General features: G+C 46.0%; 1 protein-coding gene across 5 annotated transcripts in view; it reads left to right on the top strand.

Moving 5' to 3' along the window:
- Positions 1–17,651, top strand: part of LOC119441765 (DNA-directed RNA polymerase II subunit RPB1) — a 65,565-nt gene extending 47,914 nt beyond the window's left edge. For all 5 annotated transcript variants that reach the window (XM_049661600.1, XM_049661597.1, XM_049661599.1 and 2 more), the window contains 5 exons: positions 3,449–3,553; positions 8,970–9,152; positions 10,685–10,888; positions 15,146–15,332; positions 16,111–17,651. In XM_049661600.1, coding sequence (XP_049517557.1) covers positions 3,449–3,553; positions 8,970–9,152; positions 10,685–10,888; positions 15,146–15,332; positions 16,111–17,456 — 2,025 coding nt within the window. In that variant the 3' untranslated portion in view covers positions 17,457–17,651. The remainder of the gene's footprint in view (positions 1–3,448; positions 3,554–8,969; positions 9,153–10,684; positions 10,889–15,145; positions 15,333–16,110) is intronic.
- The last annotated feature ends 6,924 nt before the right edge of the window (positions 17,652–24,575 follow it).

A 24,575-nucleotide genomic window follows, 5' to 3' on the forward strand; every position in this document is an offset into this window, starting at 1 on the left:
CTTTTACTCTTGGGTGACAGTACAGCCGTACTTCACTAAGCTTCGCCACAGTACAGCTGTGTTATGTGGAGAAGCTTACTGAAAGTGTTGAGGTGAAGTATATTTGTAGTGCAGTGAAGCATTTCTAAAATAAAAGGGCACTGTCATGGGGCCACGGCTACTACTTATGGCTACCCGACACTATCAGCTTAAGTACGCATACTGTGTTGCCTCTTCATGCATTTGGACAACACCAGCCACTAGGTGGAAACCTCTGTATCTGCTATTAATCTGGCTAAGTGCCTAAAAACACAGTTTCCAAACTACAAATATGACCAAGTAACAAGCTTGGCAAAGATTTTAGACACTCACTCTAAAGTAGTTAAGTAACGCCAGGATGCTTCAGTGGCAAAGATGGTTAACAACCTGGCTTTCGAAGAAGCAAGGTTAATTTCAACACCAAAACAAAGAACCCAGATTTGTCAACAACGAAACTTACTGAAGAGGCGCCTTCCACGTCAGCACTGTGGAAAGACTTTGATAAGCTCATCAACCAGTAAGAATTTTCACTTGCTTGTGGTCGCAAGTTTTGCTGCCACAGGTGCAGGGTACAAGATATTTGCATGATGAAATTTTGGGTCAGTAAGAACATCCATGTGAGTGGTAGTGTAAACATTGTGCCCACTGTTGGCTCAACTTGCGAAGAGATACCTGCCGATATCTGACACTAGTGTGTCCAGTGAGTGGCTCTTTTTGGTGTCTGAAGGAATTGTGGCATGCAGGAGGGTGTCGTTGCCCCCCGAACATGTCAAGCAATCCTTCCTTTAATACAACATTAAATAACTGCAGTTGTGATACTTTCAAGCAAAAATGAGGTACTAGAGAATTTTGTTGACCACAAAGCATAATTTTCCTGTATGTTGTTTGCTGTGCAGAAACTTATTTTTTTCGTACCTCTGGTTGGTGCATAAAATTACGTTTCTGCAAAAGCAATAGTATGCGTATTCGAAAAATCTTCGATTTGATTCGCACTTGCTTTTCATTATCCGAATTCGCTTCTAAATTGAAAATTTGATATTCGTACACCCCTACTTTTTATTTCGGCGAGCACATCGGAATTGGCAAAGTGAAGTGAGCTTTCCTTAAAGCCATATCAACTTCTGGATCTGAAAAAATGCAATTACCCGTGGAGCTGTGGCACGACTAATTTCGGCTATCGGAGCGCACAATACCAAAACTTGGAGGTCGCAGCACATGCAAAGCCGCGTCCCTCAAGGCCACATTCTGCTTATGTCACTGAGCAGTGGGTAGCCAGTGTGCTGTTACAGCGTGGAATTAGTCGTGCCACAGTTCCACGGGTAATTGCATTTTTTCAGATCCAGAAGTTGATGTAGTGTGTACGGAGAGCTTGCTTCAATTTACCAATTACAATGTGCTCGCTGAAATAAGAAATATAAAAGTTAATTAATGGATTTAAAAAAATTTTATGATTCATTACCGCATAACACCTGTCGCCCCATGGGCACCACCAGTCACGACGTGTCTCTGAAGGAACTGTCCTTTCACTTCCAAAATGGCTATTTATAATTATTACTTAAAGTTTTTGTAGAAATACCCAGTATAAGCTCTATTTACCCAATACATTAGGTAAGTAGAGCTACAGTCGACGTCCGATTTCCCGGACGTCCGAAATTCCGGACGTGCCTGATTTCCCGGACTCATCTGTGGCACCGTCAAGTTCCCCATAGAGTCAATGTATTAAAAAGTCCGAAATTCCGGACGCTTATAGCCTTCGCCATCCGATTTCCCGGACTTTTTACTGTTAACCGCCGACCGAAAGTCACCACCGACGCCGCCATTTTGGCTGTTTTCATATCCTCGAACCCACCATGCACCGCGCCGCGGCTGCCGTAACCTCGAAACCGCACGTGTCAATCCGTTGCCAGCCGTAGCTTAGCCAAGCCAAACCTCACTGTGTTCGTTCGCGTGTTGTTTTGTCAGCTCTGCCAGCTCTGCGGTCGTGTCTGCGGTTGATCGTTTGCTGCTGCGCGCTATCTCCAGTGATCACGTTTCCCGACCTTCAGCATCCACCGAGTTCCTAGCTGTTTCGTGCTGCGCTTTTCGTCGAGCGGATTCGCCGTTTACAGCGATGGCACCGACTGCTCCTTCGTCTTCGTCCGCGCCTTCGAACGAACTGCCAACCGCGAACTGCCCTCCGTGGACGAACTGACGAAATGACGAACTGCCATCCGCGGACGTTGCCTTCGACGATCTGCGCGCTGCCGGCGTGTCGACTCCAGCCGGGATAACCTTTGAGGGCTTCGCCGACGCTGACAAAGACCTCGAGCTATGTGCGGAGTTGACCGATGACGAAATCATTCGTCAAGTTACGGAGGATTCCGACGACTCCGACACCGAGAACGAAGAGCCAGCTCCTACACAGCCAACGAGCTCCGAGTTGACGCGAGCACTGATGACACTGTCATCGGTGTACAGCGGCAACATGACGTTGACTGAAATTGAGGCAGACATGATCGCGGGCAAGCGGACCGTGCAAAAGAAAATAAGCGACTTCTTTGCGCCCAAGTGCTGACCTATGAGGTAGCGCCTCTACGTCGTTTTTTTTTTTTTTTTTTTTTTTTTTTTTAACGGCTCTTTTCAGAGCCACCTAAACGATGCATTGGCTGAATAGCAATGAGAATCTTGTACTCCGGCCGTGACCCTCTCCGTCAGCGAAAAATACCTACCAAAAAGGTGCGTTTTCACGTGCATTCGTTTTTCCGGACTGCCCGATTTTCCGGACGTTTTCGCGGTCCCTTGAGGGTCCGGGAAATCGGACGTCGACTGTAGTACAATATGGCCAAGCGGTGAACTGAGATAGGAAAAAAAATACATAAAGCTCATTGACAGTACAGGCACACACCGTAGTTGCTCAGTTCTAATGCGGACTTAATTTAAGTTCACTAAAATATGGCATGTTCATTAGAATTTGTGATTGGGTGGTGCCCAAATGCCACCCCCAAATCTCGGAACGTCGCCTTCCATTCTCCAAAGCCAGGCTTTTCTGTTTTGCGGGCACTTGAACTTGGTCACGGTCACTAAATATTGCTGTTATCTGACTCAATCTAATCCAGATGTTGCTGCAGCTGTAGGAGTGGCCACCTGTGGCATTGTTTGTGCGAAGTGTGCGTTACAGTCGAGGAAATTGCATTTTCTGTTTCTGGCCGTGAAATATCAAGCACACATTACAATTGAGGATGCATTAGCATCGAGTAGACATGGTAAATCATAAATACAGGCAACAATGTTAGCCATAAAATCCACACACCAGGTAAAAATGTAGTTTACCAGGAAACAAGTCATCAAAGTGTTAATCGAAGGGACATTAAAAAGCAAGAGAAAACCATCGGAAAAGTAATGTATGAACTGTGTTGACATTTCCGTGTTTTGTCCCCTTCATGTGTTCCAGGAGGAAGAACAAGTGGACAAGATGGAGGACGATGTCTTCCTTCGTTGCATTGAGGCCAACATGCTGAGTGACATGACTCTGCAAGGCATTGAAGCTATCACTAAGGTCAGTCCACTCGAGCAAAAGTGAAAACCCAGTTCCAGCAGCTGTAACATGCGTTGCATGTTCAGACTAGCATGTGCAGCATTACCATCCTCTGCAACTATCTCGGAGTGATGAGCTCACTCGCGAGTCCACTCACGCAGATTCCAGCTCACAACCCCGTTTTACTTTTTAGGGCTCACTTATACTCGTGCTCACAGGTGCATCTGAGGCTGGTTTGGTTGATGCAGATGTGATTTTGCTGATGTATGGGTTTGGTGCACTTGACTAGAAAAAAAAAAACGAGTAAAACATCATTCTAATGAAATTTATTGTAACAGACTAATGGATGTCCCAGAGTAACCTTAATTTTAGGGGTGTGCGAGTGCTCGAATATCACCGAATCAAATCAAATAGCGAATGTTCGAAAAATTCAATTCGTGAATTGAAAATCTACTATTCAATTTTTCAAGTATTCGACATAGAATCGAATGCCTTTATAGCAAAGTGCTTGAGGCCATCGAAATCATTCGCTATGCAAGTCAACTCGTTATAAAGGTGGTGCACCGCACAGCTCACAATAGAACTGGAACAGAATTATTCCTTCGCTATACAAGTCATTTTGTAGATTGGGCTTGACTCTATTCAGGTGTAGAGATCCACGCAGACAGAGGAAACGGCAACAAAAGAAGTGCCTATTTCATTGAGTGCGTAAGCATGTGCGAAGATCGAGCTGATTTGTCGCCGATAGGCATGCAGATCCTGTTCGATACACGGTGACGAACTTCATGGTGCTTCAACAGCCTTCAATATAACCCGCACGCATGACTTCCGGACCAATCACTGATAAGCCATTTGCGAACATTAGTAGCAAGCATTCCATAATGGCTTGGTGCCCGTTACCGCATCGTTCAGCAATGAATTTTTGTCACTACTACATTGGCTAGGCCATTAGGCCTATTCGGTGCTGCTTCATCGAGTGTCGGCGACTGTTCTATTCGCAGAAGCCGCGCAACACTCAGAAACCACCTCACACGTGAAAGCGAGTGCACGAGATAACAACAAAGTTTTCCACGGCCGCCATCTTCGGGGCACACCTTACGGTGACCTCTCATTCCCTACGCTGTTCGTAGACACACATCGGTTTCGTTTTATAGCTCCGAGCAACCCGTCACAAGACTAGCTTTAATTGGATTTACACGGTGGGCGTGAAAGTGTCATGACATGGTTGCATGCATTGCGTACGTCGAATAACGAAAGGGGCATAGGGGTGGGGGGAGTGAGCATCATGCGAACTTGCCGTGACCCTCCAGATTTCAGAATATTTTAACAGGGGGCAAATCAATCTGAACCTGAGATGAAACGGTGAGGACGGCGCCTGCCCTTAACTGTCGGCGCCAGCTATGCACAGAATAGTGACTGATTCATGTGATACAGGGTTTTTTGTCTGTCGCGCATATTGGCCTTATGATAACCCACCAGCCGTAAACTTGGGACAGCCCCTCTGTAATTTGGAGAAAAAATGGCAATTAAAACATATTGTGTATGAAATAAGAGATTGGCACAAAATGCAGGTACATTATTAAATTTAGAACCTAATTCAGCACAAAGACCATCACTAATTCATTAGTTTCAGAGGAAAAAAAGCACTTGATTTTATTAAATGGAAATTTTGTTCACAAAAAAAAATATTTTCTAGACCTTCATATACTAGAACTGAGCTGTACTTGGTGCTGGCATACTAATTTGGTGTTCCCTTTAATAAGAGTAAACCGTACTGTATATCTTGATTTATATGTACCTGAATTTGCTACGCTCTTGTTATGCAATGCTAGGAGACTCCGCGAGCATGTACAGCACCATATTTTTTTGTTCAAAATTTGTAAGCATTACATTTTGTGAAAAATTTTCCGATATTCTATATTCAATTTAATATTTGGCATTTTTTAAAATTCTATTTGATATTCAATCTGAAATCTACTATTCGGTATTTGCACAACCCCTACTTAATTTTTCTTGAGATGCTCATAAATACTCGTTTAAAATGTCATCTTAATGAGGTGAAAATTTGCTAGATATGGATATAACGAAGCATTTTTTGTTTGTTCGGAATGAATAATGACTGGTCATTTCGCACCAACTAGGCGTGACTCTGTTGGTGTGCAATACTGCAGGTTTCAGGCAGGCTTAAAAAAGTCCTTGATGCTGCCTTGCCTCATAGTACGCTTGGAGGCAATTAGGTTTGTCTGTATTTGCGCCAAGGTGACATCGTCACCGTAAACGCTCGACAATAGCGTCACCGCGTTGGCGATCTCCGCCGCCGACGGCTGCGGGCGGTCATCGTCGTCATCATCCGAGCCGCTCTCCGGCTGCTGGACAACCTGGCGAAGAATTTCGTCGTCTGTGGGCTCCGCGCACGAAACAACGTTGTCGTCCGTACGAGCGAAATCTTTAAATGTCATCGTGGCAGGAACGTCCACTCCACCACTGCGCAGGTCGTTCATTAAGTCATCCCCGCCATCGGTGCCGTCCAGGTCGCCTACGTCCAGGTCATCCGCCTCGGGCTCTTCGGCAGCAGCGAACCCTGCATGCCTAAAGCAATGCGCGATGGTTTCTGGCTTCACCGCTTTCCGTGCATCGGCTAACATGTGGATGGCGGCCAGAAGGTCGACCTTGTACACTTTCCTGCTGTCGAGGCACAAGACGGTGCGGCTGAGCAGGCGGGCACGGTAGTGTGCCTTGATGTTTCTGATCACGCCTTGATCCATTGGCTGGAGCACGCTTGTGGTGTTAGGCGGTAAAAATTCCAGCCGAATGGCCTCAAGGTTCGGCACGCTACCGTGCGCGCCACAGTTGTCCACAAAAAAGATGACCTTTCTGTTCTGCCGCGCAAACTTGCGGTCAAGTTTGCGTATGTATCTTTCAAACAATGATTGCGTGATCCACGCCTTGGAGTTGCTGTCGTATTCCACAGGGAGGGTTCTCACAGCCTTAAAACACCTCGGATTTCTGGCCTTCCCAATAACGAGAAGAGGCAGTTTTTCCGTTCCGGTGGCGTTGGCACCAACCATCACTGTTATACGCTCCTTGCTGAGCTTCCCACTGGCGCACGATTCCCCCGAAAATGCTAGCGTACGATCCGGCAGCATCTTAAAGAAAAGTCCTGTCTCGTCACAGTTGAATATGTCCGAAGGAGCATATTCTTTAAGCAATGCTTGCAACTTCGTGACACGGTAATCAGACACAATAGTCTGATCCACCGCTCCGCTTTCACCACTCACTTTTTTGAATGAAATTCCGTGCCTCTTCTTGAAGCCGCGAAGCCATCCGTCGGTAAATTTGAACTCTTCAATGCCCATTTTGAGAGCGAACGACTCCGCCTTTTCTTTTAACAAGTCTCCCGACACGGGCAGGCTCTTGGCCAAAACTCCTTTGAGCCACAACTGCAAAGCCTCTTCAAGGGCTGGATGAACGCCCTTACTGTCGTTTTTTTGGCTCTTGTTGTGGGAATTCTCAAACGCTGACAGTATCTTCGCTCTGTTTTTGACATAGTCAGATACCGTTTGCTTGGAGAGGTGGTATTCTTTGGCGACATCAAGCTGCGAACGTCCACTCTGTATCAGCTTGATAATTGCAGCTTTCTTCTCCAACGTCAGGGTCGTGTACTTCCCACGCTTCTTCGCACCGCCTGGCTCTCGCGATGGCACAGATGGTGGAGCCATGGCGTCAAGCACGCAAAATTCGATGTTGTAGTAGCCACAAGGAACCACACAACGTCTCGATGCAGCGCGACACAACACGTGCGGAATGGCGACTGAAACAAGCTGAAGAAGCTACAACAATAAAAAGAATCCTTCCTTCGCCTCCTCCTTTCCCGTCCCCAACGGTGTGATGACGATAGTAGTGCTGACCGAAGACGAAAAAGTGAATTGTTATATGTGGTTGTTCAAAACGCCTCTCGGTGGAGTCTCGTGCTTGTTTTTCTGCACTGGCTCTGGTTGAGAATGCGTGCCAACAGGCACAGGATCTGGCGAAGAAAAGCGCACACACCACTCTAACAAAGGTGGAGCAATTAAAGGTGGTGGAGGTGTGAATACAGTAGAACCCCGCTGATACGTTTTTCACAGGACCGAAAAAAACAAAACAAGAAATACATAAGAGTCGGGAAACGCAAGAGCCGAGAAACGGGAATCATTGAGAAATAATAGTGGTGAACTGCACACAACTTTATTTTGATTCTTACGTTTGAAAAAAAGTTGCAGTTTTGCCCGAAAGACGATGCATCGATTGCGATAGCAAATTAGTAGACAGCTATGCAAAGTAAGAATAGCAGCTTTATCGTCCGTATAAACTTGTAAACATTCGCTTGTTAACTACATTAACAAGCACGGTGTCAGCGTGCACAGGCAAACACGAGCACATCACACTTGCGTGAGGAAGCACGGCAGCAGCAGCAGCAAGCGAAGTGACCTTCATGCTATCAATCGCTTCAACGCAAACTGAGCGGCAAAAGCACAGTATGCACAACGGTATGAGCCATTGGCGCACCTAGACTCTACCCCCAAAGCAGATCGTGTTCAAGATACGGCCTGCATGACCGTACAGTATGCAGATGATGCCAGAGTACAATGCCGCCCCCTATCTCTCCCCCGGGACGGAAGACAGTGCGCTTCCTTCTCAGTGTTTTTTTATTACTGCAGTTATCGCAGTTAAGACTTTGCTTCTTTTCCTTATTGCCAGACCTTGTTGTTTATTGCACTTCTCAGCAAGCTTTATTTTATTACGTTAATGTGATGGGGTATGACATAACGGGAGGTCAGAGCATGCGTAGAACACTGGCAGGCTAAGTGTTCGCATTAATGTCTCAATGCCATGTTCTAGTGTAATTAGTGCAGTATTGGGATATACCGAATGTTCCTATGAATACTTTAAGTAATATTTAAAAATGGCCTTTTTGAAATAAAAGGGCGTTTCTTTTGGAGACCAGTGGTGACGACCATGGGATGATGCGTGATACATGACACTTAGTTGCTAATTAACAAAACTTTATTAATTAGCTTATAAGTTTCAGCGAGCTCATTGTAATTAGGAAATTGAAGCTAGCTCTTTGTACAAGCCATGTCTCCGAAGGAACCAATTCTTTTATTTCAAAACGGCTATTTTTAAATACTATTACTTACAGTCTTCGTAGAAACACGCTGTATGTAACTAGAACTAAAAAGACATGGGACGACAATGAGATGTACACGGGACACTATACGAGTACACGAACTAGCGTTATGTCTTGTGTGCATCTTGTTCTCTACACGTCTTTTTTATCTCTAGCTAAATATGTGTAAATTCTCAAATATGTACCAACTAGCCCAACTTTCTTCTCTAATTGTATTTATTGCTGCACGTTTCCTTATTCCCATTGTCTCGAAATCTTTTCTTTTTCTAGGTGTACATGCACCTGCCTACCACAGACAACAAGAAGCGCATTGTCCTTACCGAGACTGGCGAGTTCAAGGCCATTGCCGAGTGGCTTCTTGAAACTGACGGCACAAGCCTCATGCGAGTGCTGAGCGAACGGGACGTTGACCCTGTCCGGACATACTCTAACGACATTTGTGAGATCTTCGCTGTAAGTCGCCTGGTTCCCTAAGAGTTCACTGACGACTTCTTTTTTTTTATATTATTGTTGTTACTTTACTTTTTCAACTCGCTTCCTGCAGGATTCACTAAGGAGGAATCCGTTTTCGCACACAAATAACCTGCCCCCTGCACATAAACCTCCATGCTTAATTGCAATCCTTGGAAAAGGAAGAACAAAATACTGTGAAGACAACTAATGCAATTAAGTGTAGACTACTATGTTAGTTCAAAGGAAAGCCACAGATACAATCTTGCCTTGTGTGTTTTTGTCAGCATCAAGTTCACTGTGGCTCTCTGTTGAAGTGCGCAACATCTTTAATGGCAGCGCAAGTTCTGCCGGTCCATTTCACAGCAATTCGAAACGCATTGCCTTGAAGTGCACTTCAAGGCATGGAAAGTGCATATAGCTTGCACTTCACTTCGTGCTTAGATTTTGACTTTTTTTTTTTTGGTGTGTGGGGTAATGTGTGTGAAAATATGATAAAATGACTCTTATTGTGCAATTTACTTTGCAACAGGGCTACACAAATTGCTTTTTTCTTGTAGCTTGTGCCTGGCTTTATTTTGATAATGTATTGTTTCCTTCTAAAACAATACACAGGGAAATTTTATGATACAAGTGGCTGTTCTTCAGCTTTACTATAGCTAGTACATACTTATTTGTATCTGACCGTAAGATTCAATAGCATTTTTCTGACGAATTCTGTTTGCGTCAGTGAGATTATCATACTGCTCACACTTTGTTGGGGGAATGTTTTTTTCACAAATGGGGTAATGACAGGTAATGATATAAACCAAGGATTGAACTGGCGTGAAAGAGCTTTGGACTGGCTTATTCATAACTTATTCATGTTGATTTTAAGAATGAAGACCAGCAGGCATCATGCATTCTTACTACTACTCTCATAATTATACAATGTTATTTGTTTTAATAGAAACATTAAAGATCTCTGTGGCAGATATTGCATTTCTGTCACATCAGCTGCACTAGTTCCTGGGCACTACTCGAAAACAAATTGCAGAGCAATATTGGCTAATTAACAATTGCACTAATTACTTTTGTAACTACTCACTTTAAAGCATGTGCCTCTATTGTGGATTTGAAGCCAATCAGTAATGAAGCAATGTCCATTCAGCAGAAAACCTGTGCTTAGTGCCAGGTTTCATAAATATGTCCTCAAAATCTGTCGCAAAATGTATTGGTGCTCGAATAACTCATGTAAACACTATTCCACAGTGCTTGTAAATGTTAACTGGAATATAACTGCATTTTGGTACAGATTTTGGGGACATATTTCTGCCCCAAGACATAGTTGTCTGGTGGTGGAGCTGTGTTTTCTATACCCATGCTGATCCATGCTAATACTGTATATAAAAACTAAAAGGAGCACAAATTCGCTGCTTTTCCAGCACTTTCAGCACCGACAAGTGCTTAAGTAACGCCATCTCTTGCATTGATGTTTTGGTTTGGAGTAGAACTGGCATTTGCAAGCCCTACCTGAAGGGCATGGGTCTCTGCAGGTGCTGGGCATTGAGGCAGTCCGAAAGGCTGTAGAGAAGGAGATGAACCACGTCATCTCGTTCGACGGTTCGTACGTCAACTACCGCCACTTGGCCCTCCTGTGTGATGTGATGACCGCCAAGGGACATCTGATGGCCATCACACGTCATGGAATCAACCGGCAGGACACGGGGGCCCTCATGAGGTGTTCCTTTGAAGAGACTGTAAGTTGAAATTGAGCTTGATGGCTCTGTGGCCTCTTCATGGCTGTGGTGTTTTCACTCTGCAACATTCCCATGCCAGCTATAGGGGGCATAGTTTTGTGACTGGTGTTGTGCTAGGGACTCGCCTAACACTTGCCTGCAATGTCATTAGCGCCAATGCATTCCGATGCGAAGGTTCTGAAGAGCAATCAGGATCCTTTGGTTTTGGCTGCATTGGCATTTGTACATTTGTCATGTGCAGAAGAGAGTAAAATACTCCTCAGTTCATTTCATGTAAGATTGCCCCATCTCACAGTTAATGAATGAATGAATTAATTAAAGCTAGTGGTGTGCAAATACTGAATAGTAGAATTTGAATCAAATATCAAATCGAACCAAGAAAGAAATGTTGAATATCGAATCGAATAACGGATATTACTAAATTTTTCAAAAAACTTTATGCTCACAAATTTCGGGCAAGAAAATACAGTGCTGCACATGCTCGGGATTCTACTACCATTGCGTGACAAGAATCTAGCAAGCTATTAGTAATATAGGTACATAGAAATCAAGAGGTACAGTGCGGTCTACTCTTATTAAAGGGAACACCAAATTAGTTTGTCAGCACTGATTACAACTGAGTTCTAGCATATGAAAGTCCGGAAAATGTTTTTTTTAATCAATAGAACTTCTGTTAAATAAAATCAAGTGCTTTTTTTTTTCTCTGAAATGAATTAGTGACATTCTGTTGTACTGAATACCAATCAGGTTCTCAGTTTAATAGTGGACCCATGTTTTGCGGCAATCCTTTATTTATTTGCATAGAAAGCTTTGCTTTCCTGTTTTTCTCCAAAATGCAGAAGGGCTATCCCTACTTTATGGCAGGTGGGTTATCGTGAGGCTAATCTGCGCGACAGATGAAAGGATCACGCATCACTGACTCTCGTTGCCAGCGCGGACGATAAAAAGCAGGCGCCGTCCGCACCCGTTTCATTGTCAGGTTTGGCATGATTTGCCACCAGTGAAAGATTTTAAAATTTGCAGGGTCACAGCAAGCTTGCCTTCAATAATTATTGAGGATACCCTCAGTAATTTGATATTCGGCTAAGTCGAGCATTTTTTTTTCAGTCCCGTGAAATCCGAATTAACAAGGTTTTACTGTAACGGGCCGTAAGTCGTTGTAGAATGCTTGTCGCTAGTATGTTTATACGGGTGGCTCATCGTGTGATGAGTCCCGAGGTCACATGTGCAGGTTAGATTGACGGCTGTTGAAGTGGCATGAAGTTCACCTACACGTATCCAACACAATCTGTGGGCCTATTGGCAGCTAATTGGCCCGATTTGCGCACCTTACCAAATACGCGCTGCTTACTTTGCTTTACCTTCTGTCCGTGTCGCGTTATAATTTCGATCAGTCCTTTCGACCAGGACGAACCTTGTATTCAGAGGCGGCCCCGGCCAACATGGTGTCGTTCTGCGAATTCTGGCGTTCGGGCACTATGTGTGTGATCCCTGCATCTGGCTGACGTTGGATAGTGCTCACCGGTCCTTTTGCGGCGAAAATGAAGTGAAACGTTCTCTTGGGTGGCATCGAGCACGAGGGGCTCCGTGGTGCACGCGACATATTATATTGAATATTCGAGAAATGGAATAGTAGATATTCAATTCGTGAATCGAATTATTAGAATGTTCACTATTCGATTCAGTTCTGTAATATTCGATATTCGCACACCCCTAATGAAAACCTATACAGTCAACGTCTGATATTTCGTTTACTCGCTTGTTGCTGTGAAAACGTCTGAAAGATCAGCAATCCGAAAAAAAAAAAATGAATGCATGCCATTTACTGCCCCCAAGGGCTCAAATCACCACAGGCACTTCCGAAATAGCCCTGAAGGTCTGCCAGTACACTAGGCTTATTGGTGCTCATACTGTGATAGACAGTGGGTGAATGCGTGTATATACAGTAGAACCTCGTAGATACCATCTCGTTTCGTACGATTTCCCAGTGCCAACGTTTGCAATCGGGAATGCAAAAAAAATGACCCAATACTTCTACGTTTATTTTTTACCGGTTCATAAGTTCCCAGTAAATACTATCTTTCGGCACCAAAGTTCAGTAGATAGCTAAACTACAATCATTTTCGTTTTCCGGGCGCTAGATCCCATGTAAACAAGAAATGGCACAAGGCGCGCATGATCGAGAGCAGTAGTCGCCTGCCGCAGCAGCTTCTCCGCAATACTCACCTGCCTGTCTCACTTGAAAACGAATGCGCGCATTCAGTTTTCCATTTCGATACTAGCAACTCTCCTTCCGGGTTATCGCTCGCTACATTTACAGTTATCACCGCCAGCCCTGTTGCGATAAGCATCTTCGCCTATTGTTTCAGAGCACATGGGGCATAGTACCGTTTGGAGCGTACTGCACTCTTTGACCCTTGCCGTGCTTTCCGCGCTTCCATGCCGTCAGCGAGGATAACAAAGGCGAAGTAAGCATCATTGCTGACAGCGGCAGATTCATTGAATGAAAAACACTGCACTGAACAGCAGAAAGCTTGGTAGTGAACGTCGAAGCAGCTAGGCCTAGCATTGCCGTGGTAGCGGTTACGGCTGCAAGATAATCAAAATGGTGGTGGTGGTGGTAGCTTCAATTAATGCCATTCTTTGAACTGCAGTCATGGTGATGAATTCGGAAAATTAAATGGCGAAGGGTCTCAGTATTTTGAATTTCAGGCATGCCTACGCTCTACGGGTATGCGACAGTGCCGCAAAGGCATTTGAATTATCAGGCATCTCCAAGAAAATCGGTCGTTGACTGTATTTGTTGAAGGGGTGGCTGTTTGGGGCCTGCGTATGGTTTGCCTTGATAGAGTATGACCTGGATGGGGTTGTTGGGTAATAAAGTAAATTTTTTTTTGTGAAAGCTTATTCATCTTCCTAATCAAATATGTTCAATATCTTTCATAAACCTGGTACCTTTAGATCCAACCAATACAATATTTTAAATTCCAAATATAACAAATTTTTGTCTCCGAGGATGTGCTGATGTCATGTCTTATCTGGTCAGCAGCACTTGACACATTCCTACTGTGCTGTTACAGTTCTCAGGCTTCATTCATGGTGCCATTTTTAGTCATTCCACTGTCATATAAACAATGTCACCGAGAAGATGGTAGGAGTTTTGAGGTCATGATAGCGCCATCATAGACTATATCTTGTTGAGCACTTCTTATTCTTAGCTTGACAAAAACAAGTTAGTATGTGCAATTAAACCTTGCTTAACCACTTCACCACACTATTATCCTGAATCGTACAAAATACAGCCAAATTATTTTTAAAGACCCCATCGATGACATGTTTTACCACCTCTGAAAGAATAAATATGGTTCTGCTTGCGCTATCCTATGGATTGCGTGCTGCCATCTACCAAAAGCACAACTAAGCTCTGAGGCAAAACTAGGCTCATCTATAGCGCTGCTAGAAAATGCAAAGTACTAGTGGCAGGCATAGGTTGTTTTTGGCTGTTTTCACCATGAACGTGTGGACGAACCCAGCTTCTCCAAAGCACGGAGGGGGTTAATGAAGTTGCGCTTTGAGCCAAACTATTCTTGAGAGCTATACAAGTTAAAACCAAAGCGTCATTGTGGTGGAAGTTGGTCCATTGAATTTTATTTACCTGGCTTTAATTCGGTAATCTTCAAGGCCATCACACTTGCCTTGCTGGGTTCAGGAATGCAGCATGCATCACCACTTCCCACTGCGTTACTGTGCCACCCTGGCACTCAACTACCATGGTTGGGTCTGGGCTCAAGGAGGCAAGGGAGGATTACATGCATGCATGGAAAGGGTGTTTATTAGTTTTTGTAGGCAAGCTAGCAATGTAAGGTACTGAGGGAGCTTTCAGAAAAAGTGTGGGATAAGAGGGGATTCACAACTTATCATCAAGGTATGTAAGAAGCCACATTGACTGCCACTGCATAAGGGACACATAAAAGGGATGAGCTTGGCGGCAGCAGTCGCCGCCCTGTTTCAAAGAGGATGCTACACATTATCCATCCGTGACCAAAGGACATCTGCCCTCTCTCCCCCACAGGCTGTTTCAATGCATTTGCCAAGCACAACACTTTCTGGTAAAAAGTGGGGAATATGACCCCCCTGTGACATGCAACAGTTCTCTAGATCACACCTGCAAGCTTTTGTTAGAAGGCCTTCGATGGAGGCTTGAATGTCTACAAGTGCTTTTGTGACATTGTGGCTTCCATTTCTTTTTGCGTCCAGGTTGATGTGCTCCTGGATGCTGCTTCACATGCTGAGGTTGACTACCTGAAAGGTGTCTCTGAAAACATTATCATGGGACAGCTGGCACGTATGGGCACAGGGGCATTTGACCTGATGCTTGATGCCGAGAAGTGCAAGTACGGCATTGAGATTCCCATGAACCTGCCTGGAATGATGGGATCCCTCTGTGAGTGTGCTCTAGATTCCATCTTTCTCTTTTGATTATGCTGTGACTGTATATTTCTTACTGTGGCTCTTCGAGCTCAATAATATCACTTCGTTAATTTTGAAAATTTATAATTTTTGTTAGCCATCCATGGCCAGCTAATGTGTGCATTAATCTATGGCATTGTGCAAATATTGAAGAAAGTCTAAATACTTGGTCAGGTAAATTGCTCGTTAATGTTCACTTTTGACCACAGTAGTTTGATGCACATGTGTATATAAATTGATGGATTGCGTGCCCAGTTGGTCCTTTGTTTTGTTCTTGTGCAGCATGCACGACAACTGTTTGCCCATGCACAATTGTTTTATAACTGCAAGAGTGTCACTGTGGCATTTCTTTTAAGCCTTGATCATCTCTGAAGCAACATGGTTGGTGCATCTATGGCTGCACTCAAATCGTAGCCGCAGTAAAAGATCAATAATTTGACTCCATTAATTTTGAAAATTTATAATTTTTTAGCCATTCATTGCATTAATCTTTGGCATTGGGCACTTAATAATTTCAAAGCTTTTGGCTGTGTGCTAGTTTGGTTGGTAGGGCTTGAGTGCGCAGTGCTTCCATTGCCGTGTTGTGTCGGTAGGTTGCATGAACCCGCACCCTTGGTTCTGTCTGTGCCCTTGAAATGTGTCTATTTTGTTCTTGTGTCCATTTTGTTCTGTACATAAGTCTGGTCAAAACCAACACATCTCACATGTTTACTGCTATTCATGCTCTCAAGTGAAATGTTTGTATCCTGCAGGTGGCCCTGGAGTGTTCTTTGGTAGTGCAGCCACACCGATGGCTGGGATGTCCCCTCAGATGACACCATGGGCTACTGGTGCCACTCCGGCTTACGGCAGTGGCTGGTCACCTAACGTGGGAAGTGGCATGACACCAGGAGGTGCTGGCTTCTCTCCCTCTGCATCAAGTGATGCTAGTGGCTTCAGCCCTGGTGCCTGCAGCCCTGCATGGTCACCGCAGCCGGGTTCGCCAGCCTCGTCACCTGCGTCACCTTATATACCCAGCCCCAGCTCTCCAAACTACTCGCCCTCTTCACCTGCTTATGCACCTTCTTCCCCCTCTCTCACTCCTGCCTCCCCAACCTATTCCCCAACATCTCCATCCTACTCTCCCACTTCTCCGTCCTATTCGCCAACGTCACCCACATACTCGCCCACTTCTCCCAACTACTCTCCCACATCACCAAGTTACTCGCCAACCTCTCCCTCCTACTCCCCAACAAGCCCCAGCTACTCCCCAACATCACCATCCTACTCCCCGACATCACCGTCCTATTCTCCAACAAGCCCGAGCTACTCTCCCACTTCGCCATCCTACTCGCCAACTTCCCCATCTTACTCTCCTACGTCTCCTTCTTATTCCCCCACTTCTCCATCCTACTCTCCGACCAGTCCCAGCTATTCCCCAAGCTCTCCGAACTACACCCCTGCATCACCTTCCTACTCGCCAACCTCGCCTTCTTACTCCCCAACCTCACCTTCTTACTCTCCCACTTCTCCATCCTACTCCCCAACCAGCCCATCCTACTCCCCTAGTTCTCCCAACTATTCTCCTCAAAGTCCTAGCTACTCACCAGGTAGTCCCAGCTACTCTCCAAGCAGTCCCAAGTACTCTCCAACCTCTCCCTCTTACTCTCCGACAAGTCCTAGCTATTCTCCTGGCTCACCCCAGTACACGCCGTCGTCCCCCAAGTACTCTCCCACTTCGCCAACATATTCGCCAACGTCTCCATCGTATTCTCCGTCAAGTCCGAAGTATTCTCCAACGAGTCCAAAGTACTCACCGACAAGCCCCACCTACACGCCTTCGTCGCCTAAGTATAGCCCGACCTCACCTCAGTACAGTCCAACGTCACCACAGTATAGCCCCACGTCTCCGAAGTACTCTCCGACGTCACCGAAGTATTCTCCAACGTCGCCAACATATTCCCCGACATCACCGAAGTATTCACCTACTTCACCTACTTACTCTCCCACAAGTCCCAAGGGATCAAGCTACTCCCCAACCAGTCCGGGCTACTCCCCATCCTCGCCGACTTATAGCCCGACCAGCCCCAACATAGAAGAGGATAGCGACAATGACTAAATTTGATTGCACTTGTGCCAACTGCGTTGGCCTTTGTACATACGGCTCATGGCCTTATTCCACTCTTTTATTTGTAATCTTTCTAAGTAAGTCTATAGGTGCTTGCCATGGCAAGAGAAATGGTGGCACCTGCGCTGCAAGTGAAGCCATTAAAGGTGTATTGCACTAATGTTTTAAATAAAGATTGTTTTCGGAGCTGCCTGTGTTTTCTGTTACGTGGGTGTGCAATATTGTCATTTCATTGTGACAACATGCTAAAGCACAGCATTGTGGTTAACAAAACAAAAAAAAAAAGAGAAACGACCCTAATCCTTGACTTGGGTGTCTGCTAGTGGCACTGGGACCTGGCGTCGGTGTACCCTGGTGTAGTGTTTGGGTTAACTTTGTGTTTTCCATGTGGTAACTGTGTTATTAAAGTGAAATATGACACAGACAGATAATGCTGCTGAATTTTTTATGTAAACTACACAACACTTGGCCCGGCGTCCTCGTCATCTACTTCCACGGCGAATGGAACAGGCAAGAAACCGAACTTGGAGCGAGGGAACAGGGCTGGCGGGAAACCGCCACTCACAGAGAAGCTGGCGAGAGACGAAGGAGGGCGCGACGCATAGCCCCCTAGCAGAAGGCGCACGAAGCGCACCTTACGCGATCTCCACCGCTGATGTAAGAGCATGTAATGACCGCTGTAACATGTGACGAGTGTGTGACAGAGCAGGTACGCGTCGGGAGAAGAGTGACTGACGTCACCCCTCTGCTGTGTTAGGCAGGCGTTCACTCTGTCGGGTGGTGTGTAGCTCTAATTAGCTTGTTCTTATTTTAATTAGTAATGAGTGGGTACCCCTGGTTTAAGTGCAACGTCCCTGATGACGTCACTTCTGGTCTTGAGTTTCACGAGAACCTGTCTAGCAGTGTTGCGGAGTTACTACGCTGGAATTGGAATGACTCCGGAATCATTCCACATTTTGGCGACCCCAGAATGGAATGGGAATTAAGTCTTTTTTCGAAAGTAGAGCTCTTTTTCGTCTACGCGCTTTTGTGGCAAAATATGCCGAAGAACCAACCAGCCCATGTTCAAGCATTAGTAACTGAACTCATAGCCTCGAATTTAACAATAAAGCAGTAATTTTAAAATGGCTTGGCTGATTTCAAGCACAGTAAATTTATACGCAACGCGCCTACAAGTCTGTCCTTATAGACTTAGTTGTTCCGAAGTTTGTCTCGATTCCTCGCGTAACCTCGGCTCTATGCCGTTGGTATGGGTCATGCAGAACTACGGCAGCGGCATACTCGCCCCGCCTTATGCTTGGCGATTTTTTTTTTTTTACATCGGCGGCGCCTTCGCCTCGGCCGCCTGCTGTCTCCCCACCCTTCACTCATTTGTTTATTGCTTCTGTCGCCGTCGGCGACTCGGTTGAATGTTCGAAAAAGGACTTCTCTAAGCTTTGACACGTATTGACGCTGGCGCGATGCTTGTGTTCACTGCAAGCTTTCGCATACCAGCTTGCGCGCCGTCTCACCTCGTACTCTCCCTCCCCCCCTTCCCCAACCCTTTTGCAATACTGTCCCCCCTCTCTAGACAAACGGACGCCTTTGCCCGAAACTCTGTCGACGAAGGTCTGCAGGTCAGCGCAGCACACAGTCGCGTGCACGATGAACTGTGCGCTGTCTCCCTCCATACAGAGAGAGAGAGAGATAAACTTGTGGAAGCATTGGTTCGGGAAGCCAAAATAAAGCTTCTTTTTGCACCTTGCATTGCTTGCGACCTTTATTGCAGCATTTAAAAATCACGAGGACACGTAAGCACTTTTTATGACGTAGTGATTGTCAAAGCACTAGTGGCCAATTGCCGGACGTGTTCCCACGAAACAGACAAGCAGCTATTTGATGTCTAAAAGATGTCTTGAACGGATAATTCAAAAGTCTAATAGCTGTCCTGGTCAAGACATTTTCTAGCCGTGGACGTCTACAGGTACTTCAGTAAGCCCTGCTAACGTTACGCTAAAAGTTGGCTAATAAACATCTCGACAAGAACAACTTCAAGAATTGTATTAGACGTTCCCAGAATTTTGTAATAATGGCTTCTGAAACATTATGCAGGCTTTTATATAACATCTTGACAAGACCAAGTTAAGAATTTTATTTGACGTTCCCAGAATTCTGTTATAAATTATAACAGAATTCGTGGGACGTCAAAATTATTAAGCTATAAAAGCCTGCATATTGTTTTTGAAGTCATAACGTATAATGGCTTCAGAAACAATATGCAGGCTTTTATATAGCTGTCTTTAAAGCAGCATTTATAGATTGTCATCCTATAGTGACATGGTAAGCAAAATTATTGGCCACTTCTTCAGCATACCATGCATCCATATGCTAGCTTCATAGTACACGTTACTACACAGAACTGAAAATTAAATTGCAGCATTAATACATTATATGATTTAAAAAAACTTGCATAACATTTTTTAACATATATCAAATGTGCAATACACATACAAAGCAAATGAGCATAACATGCAGAAAAAAATTACCTGACCTTGTGAGAAAGCGGCGTTATTGACTAATAAATTAAAGGGCATGCAGAATTTTACAAAATTTTTCAATACAGTAGAAAAGGTGACCACAGAAAATAAGACGTAGCTGCGGTAACCACAGCAATCAGGGTCCCTTCCCTCTTGGATACCACTGGCTGACCACAGAAGTTTGCTCTGTAATACAACAGAAGAAAAAAAAGATGTGCGATTCGGTATTTAAAATAGCAACATATGTGCCGTTGTTTTACCTCGGTCACATTTACTTTATAAATTTAAGCAATACTTTCTCTCAAAATCTTATGCTGTACGATGACGTTCAGAATTATGTTGCAGATATGATATGAAAAAGCTACTGTAGAGCGAAATTAAACTGGCAAATGGTTTGATCGACACACGACTTGCAGTAGGTCATTAGCAGTTAGATGGTTTGCAAACAAATCTCTTACAAGAGTATGCTACTTTTATTTAAGTAGTGGTGTTGGTGAGTTGTAGCAACAGGTGGGCTTAGCCTGACAATCAAGGCCGGCAACCGCTCCTTCCGAGTGTCTCTTACAATATCCCTGCGGTATTGTACCACGTGTCAATAAAACCATTGTCTTCCTAAAGGGACCCTAAACACTTTTAACTAATCATAGAATGGCCTCACTATATTAAAGGACGTCGCCTCACGAATCTCATGCCGCAAAAAGTTTTCCACTCCTCCAACTATAAGTGAAGTTACCACACCAATGCAAGACTATTTTCCTGCCTGCTAGCGTGCTGGAAGCTACACAGAGGAGAAGCCAAGAGAGCAAAGTCCCGGTATACTACGCAATGCAGCACGCTGCTGCAATCTTAAAGGCCACACGCAGCTAAAATTTCTGTAATCATTCAACCAATTATGTGAAACTCCGGCTTTACCTCCCAGATCACAAAAGAACGTTCTGCTAGATACCGTGCATGCAAATATATTCCGAGTCTAAACTTCGCGCCGGCACGGGCCCGCCAAAACAAAAGTGGCGTGCAAGTTGTAGCAGGTAAACGTATACGTACCGTAAGGAACTGCACCGTATCTGCAGGCCTTGGTCAAGGCTTGAACATGAGCAAAAGACTTGGGAAGAGAAGCATGAGCATTGGCGAGCGAACACACGGCCCCAACGGCCCTTTGAATCGCTCGCGGATAAAACCCCTATATATAAAAAGTAGCGACATTCTCCTCCTCTGCCTTCCCTCCTCCTCGTTTCTCCTCTCTTTCGCGCTCATTTTTCGACCGTTGCGCCGCCTACACCGCTTGAAACACGTGCACTTATCTTTCGCCGCTGATCAGATTCGACGATCGCCGACTGTGTTCGCCGCTATCGTTGTGCTCCTCGCCAGTCGGTAGACGCTTCTCGGGCGAAAATGGCGACGGAGCGTGATCGTAAACAAACGCAGCCAGCGCCCGGCGGCGCGACGGTCCACGTGATGCCATTAGGCCAATACCGACGCGGCGTCGGCCTCGGACAGTGTGTGCAAGGAGGCGGCGGCATTCTTCAAAGCGTGACGCTACTTTTTATATATAGGGGTTTTACTCGCGGAAACTTCAGCGCGCCCCCCTGGTGCGGTCCAAGACACGTGGTCCAAGAGCAGATAGCAGTTCGCTCAAACGGAGCGCACGTTTGCGACTGCGCGCGGCCAGATCTGTTGGTGACGATAGCTGGTATCGCAATTCCGGCTTCTTCACCGCTTGTTCACGCAAAGGGAAAGGAAGGCACGGCTCTGATAAGGACGCTGAACGGGTGCGCACGTGTGCGCCCGGCCGTTTTCTTTTTCTTTTATTGCGATAGTAACTATATGGACACTTCAACCGGATTTCTGCCGTCGCCGTCGCCGTGAGGTTCCGTATAGATAAAATCTTCGCCGCGCGCCGTATGCCCGAGCGGAAGCGTGAGGGGACGCGCGCTATCACGGAGAGCGAACGCATTCAATCTCCCACGGGCAAGCAAGGAAGCGGGAAGCCAGCGCCGGAAGAAGCGGGGGGGGGGCACTTCTCTGCCAGCAACTGCGCTCGTCGCTCGCCCGCACCTGTCTCTTATCTCCACACAGTATGCGCTGTGCATTCGCCGTTCAGTTTCCGCTGAAGCGATAGACCGCACGTACCTCGCCCGCTGCGGCGTATGCGCTTGCTGCCAGCGTTTTGACAGTCGTTGTCTGCAGTCATTCAGTGTGATCTATTCATGTTTGTTTGTGCGCGCTCACACCACGCTTGCTCATTCAGTTAGTAATAGTCGGGCCACATTTTACAACGCACGCTACACATGTGATGCTGCCCAGATCGGCAGTGCAGCGCTACAGGTGTGTCCCTTCGCACGCGCTGCCCACGGGAAGCGCTTCTCATCAACACCACCGTTCCACACGCGCCTTCTCGTGGTCATCGAGTCTCTCTTCATGTCGGTCTACTTACGCCGCAGCACACCTGCTTACTTAATCAGCTCATGTTTACTACAATTCATATTGCTACCAAAGCCGCTCACCTTACTTCGTATGACATTGCTGTGTTGTTATCGCATTCATTGCTTCGCCCTCAGGGCGAAACTGTGACATTTTTCTTCTAAACTTTTACTGTCGCGACAGACTCATCGAGTGAAAAAATCGGAAATGAATCAAATAACCCCGCAGGCTTTTTCTGCTTGTTCAACCAAAAGGGGAAAGCAGCGAAAGGCTATATGATGCGACGTTAACGGATTGCATATGGCTTGTTAAAGTCGCACGGAATGTAACGCTGCGCGTTGGGCACGCGCATTTTAAATCTTTTTCACTTTCCCGCGCACGCCCAAGCATGTCGCACATTTTCCGACAAAAACATTTAAAAAAGTTCTTGAGTTACACGCTCTCAAGGCGTTCACCAAAGTATACTCCGGTGACACCAGAGGTGGGCTGTTACCACAGCTGAAACACAATAGATGGTTTCATTTGATTTGATTAACCGTACTTCCTGCTACATAATTTTCCCACAACATCTGTTTAACGTCTTCGCGTAGACCAAGAGGTCTATAGCCGTTTGTAGCCGTTCCGAGAAGTTTTTAAGACGTTTTGTGTTTCGTGGGAAGCGCAATGCATGCACTGCGCGCTGACAATCGTGTCTGCTAAGTATAGATAGTTTGCACGCGCATCACTTCCGCACCGGTCCGCGAGCCTGTCCGCCATCTTTAGGCACCTGCGCGCCTGCGGAAGCGTGCTAGAGCAGGCTGCGAGCGCTGACGCGTTGTTGATCCGAAGTTCCGTCTCGCGTCTTGATCATGCCAATCTGCGCGATTTTCGGTTGCCGCACAAGAAGTACCACTGCCGCGAAGCCGAGCTACGCAGAACCGGGCGTAGGTCTGCACCAAAAGTAATAACATGGCAGTGCGAACGCACAAGAATGCTGTCGGCGAAACGTCGGTGCCTGCGGCTTTCCCGGATAAATCGGAAGGACCTGAACAATGTGCGTGTCGTCACTTTGTTTCGGGCAAGTGTATAACACGCCAAAACACTGCACATCACGCATGATCGTAAAAGGGCGGCAGCGAAAAGCTCCTGTACTGATTGGTGACCGCCTGCTCGCACACGCATGGTCGCTTTTACCGCTCTGTAAAACGCCCGTGTACTTGTGTTGTAGTGCGCGTTAAAAAGTCCGGGCGGTCAAAGTTATCCCGTAACCCTCCACTGCCGCGTGTTTCATAATTCGATCGTGATTTTAGCACGGAAAACACCAATTTTGTTTTTTTAACGGCCTGCAAACTGCTTCGCATAGTCATTTCTTGGTATGTGTGCTTCGCTTAGCAATATGCTAAGCAATATTTGAATGTCTGCATGCTTTCAATATAATGGGCTACTTCTATTTGACGCAACAAAATTCACATGCACGGACACGCACCGAACTGTAAACCAACACTCGCAGGAAGAAGCGAACACACGTTTTGAAGCTTGGGGAAAAATTGCATATAGGTGAACCTTTGTGGCAAGAAAGCTGTCCCTGAATGAAGCAGCGCAAAAAATACTGATAGTTTTTTCTGCCACACGCCAAGGAACATATGCTTTCATTGACTCACCTCGTCGAGGACGATGGTAAGACCCGACGAAAGGCGCTTCACTGCAAGCTTCCTCACCCAACTGCTCGTGAAGTAATTGTGCGCCTTCAGCGATTTGTAAGCCTTTATTTCGTTCAGCGTGACGTAGCTCGTGGACGGGACAAGATAATTGATGCTGTCCACTTACGTCGTGGCCGGGAGCACCTCGGGGTCTGAACTGGTATCCACGCGAACGTGCAGCTAGTATGGGTCCACGCCGTCGCACATTCCCACCTTTTCTTTCTAGCGAGCCCGCGTCGACCCTACAAGCTCGTCCATGTAGGAAGGGCAAAATTCAGGGCTCCTGACATTTGCCATCGCAAAGCATTCACGACAGCAAACATGCGGCGCTGACACGTAGAAGCGAACGCCGAACACAAACGCAGCGGGCCAGCGGCTATTGACCCTTTTCGCGGCGATCCCGTGGGCGCTGCCATGTTTGATCACGTGGTGACGCGTCCATTGGTTGCCTCAACTGCCTCCGTTGCCTCCTTGTTTACAATGGAAGTGTATGA

This window comes from Dermacentor silvarum, chromosome 2, assembly GCF_013339745.2.
Source record: "Dermacentor silvarum isolate Dsil-2018 chromosome 2, BIME_Dsil_1.4, whole genome shotgun sequence".
Lineage (NCBI taxonomy): Eukaryota > Metazoa > Arthropoda > Arachnida > Ixodida > Ixodidae > Dermacentor > Dermacentor silvarum.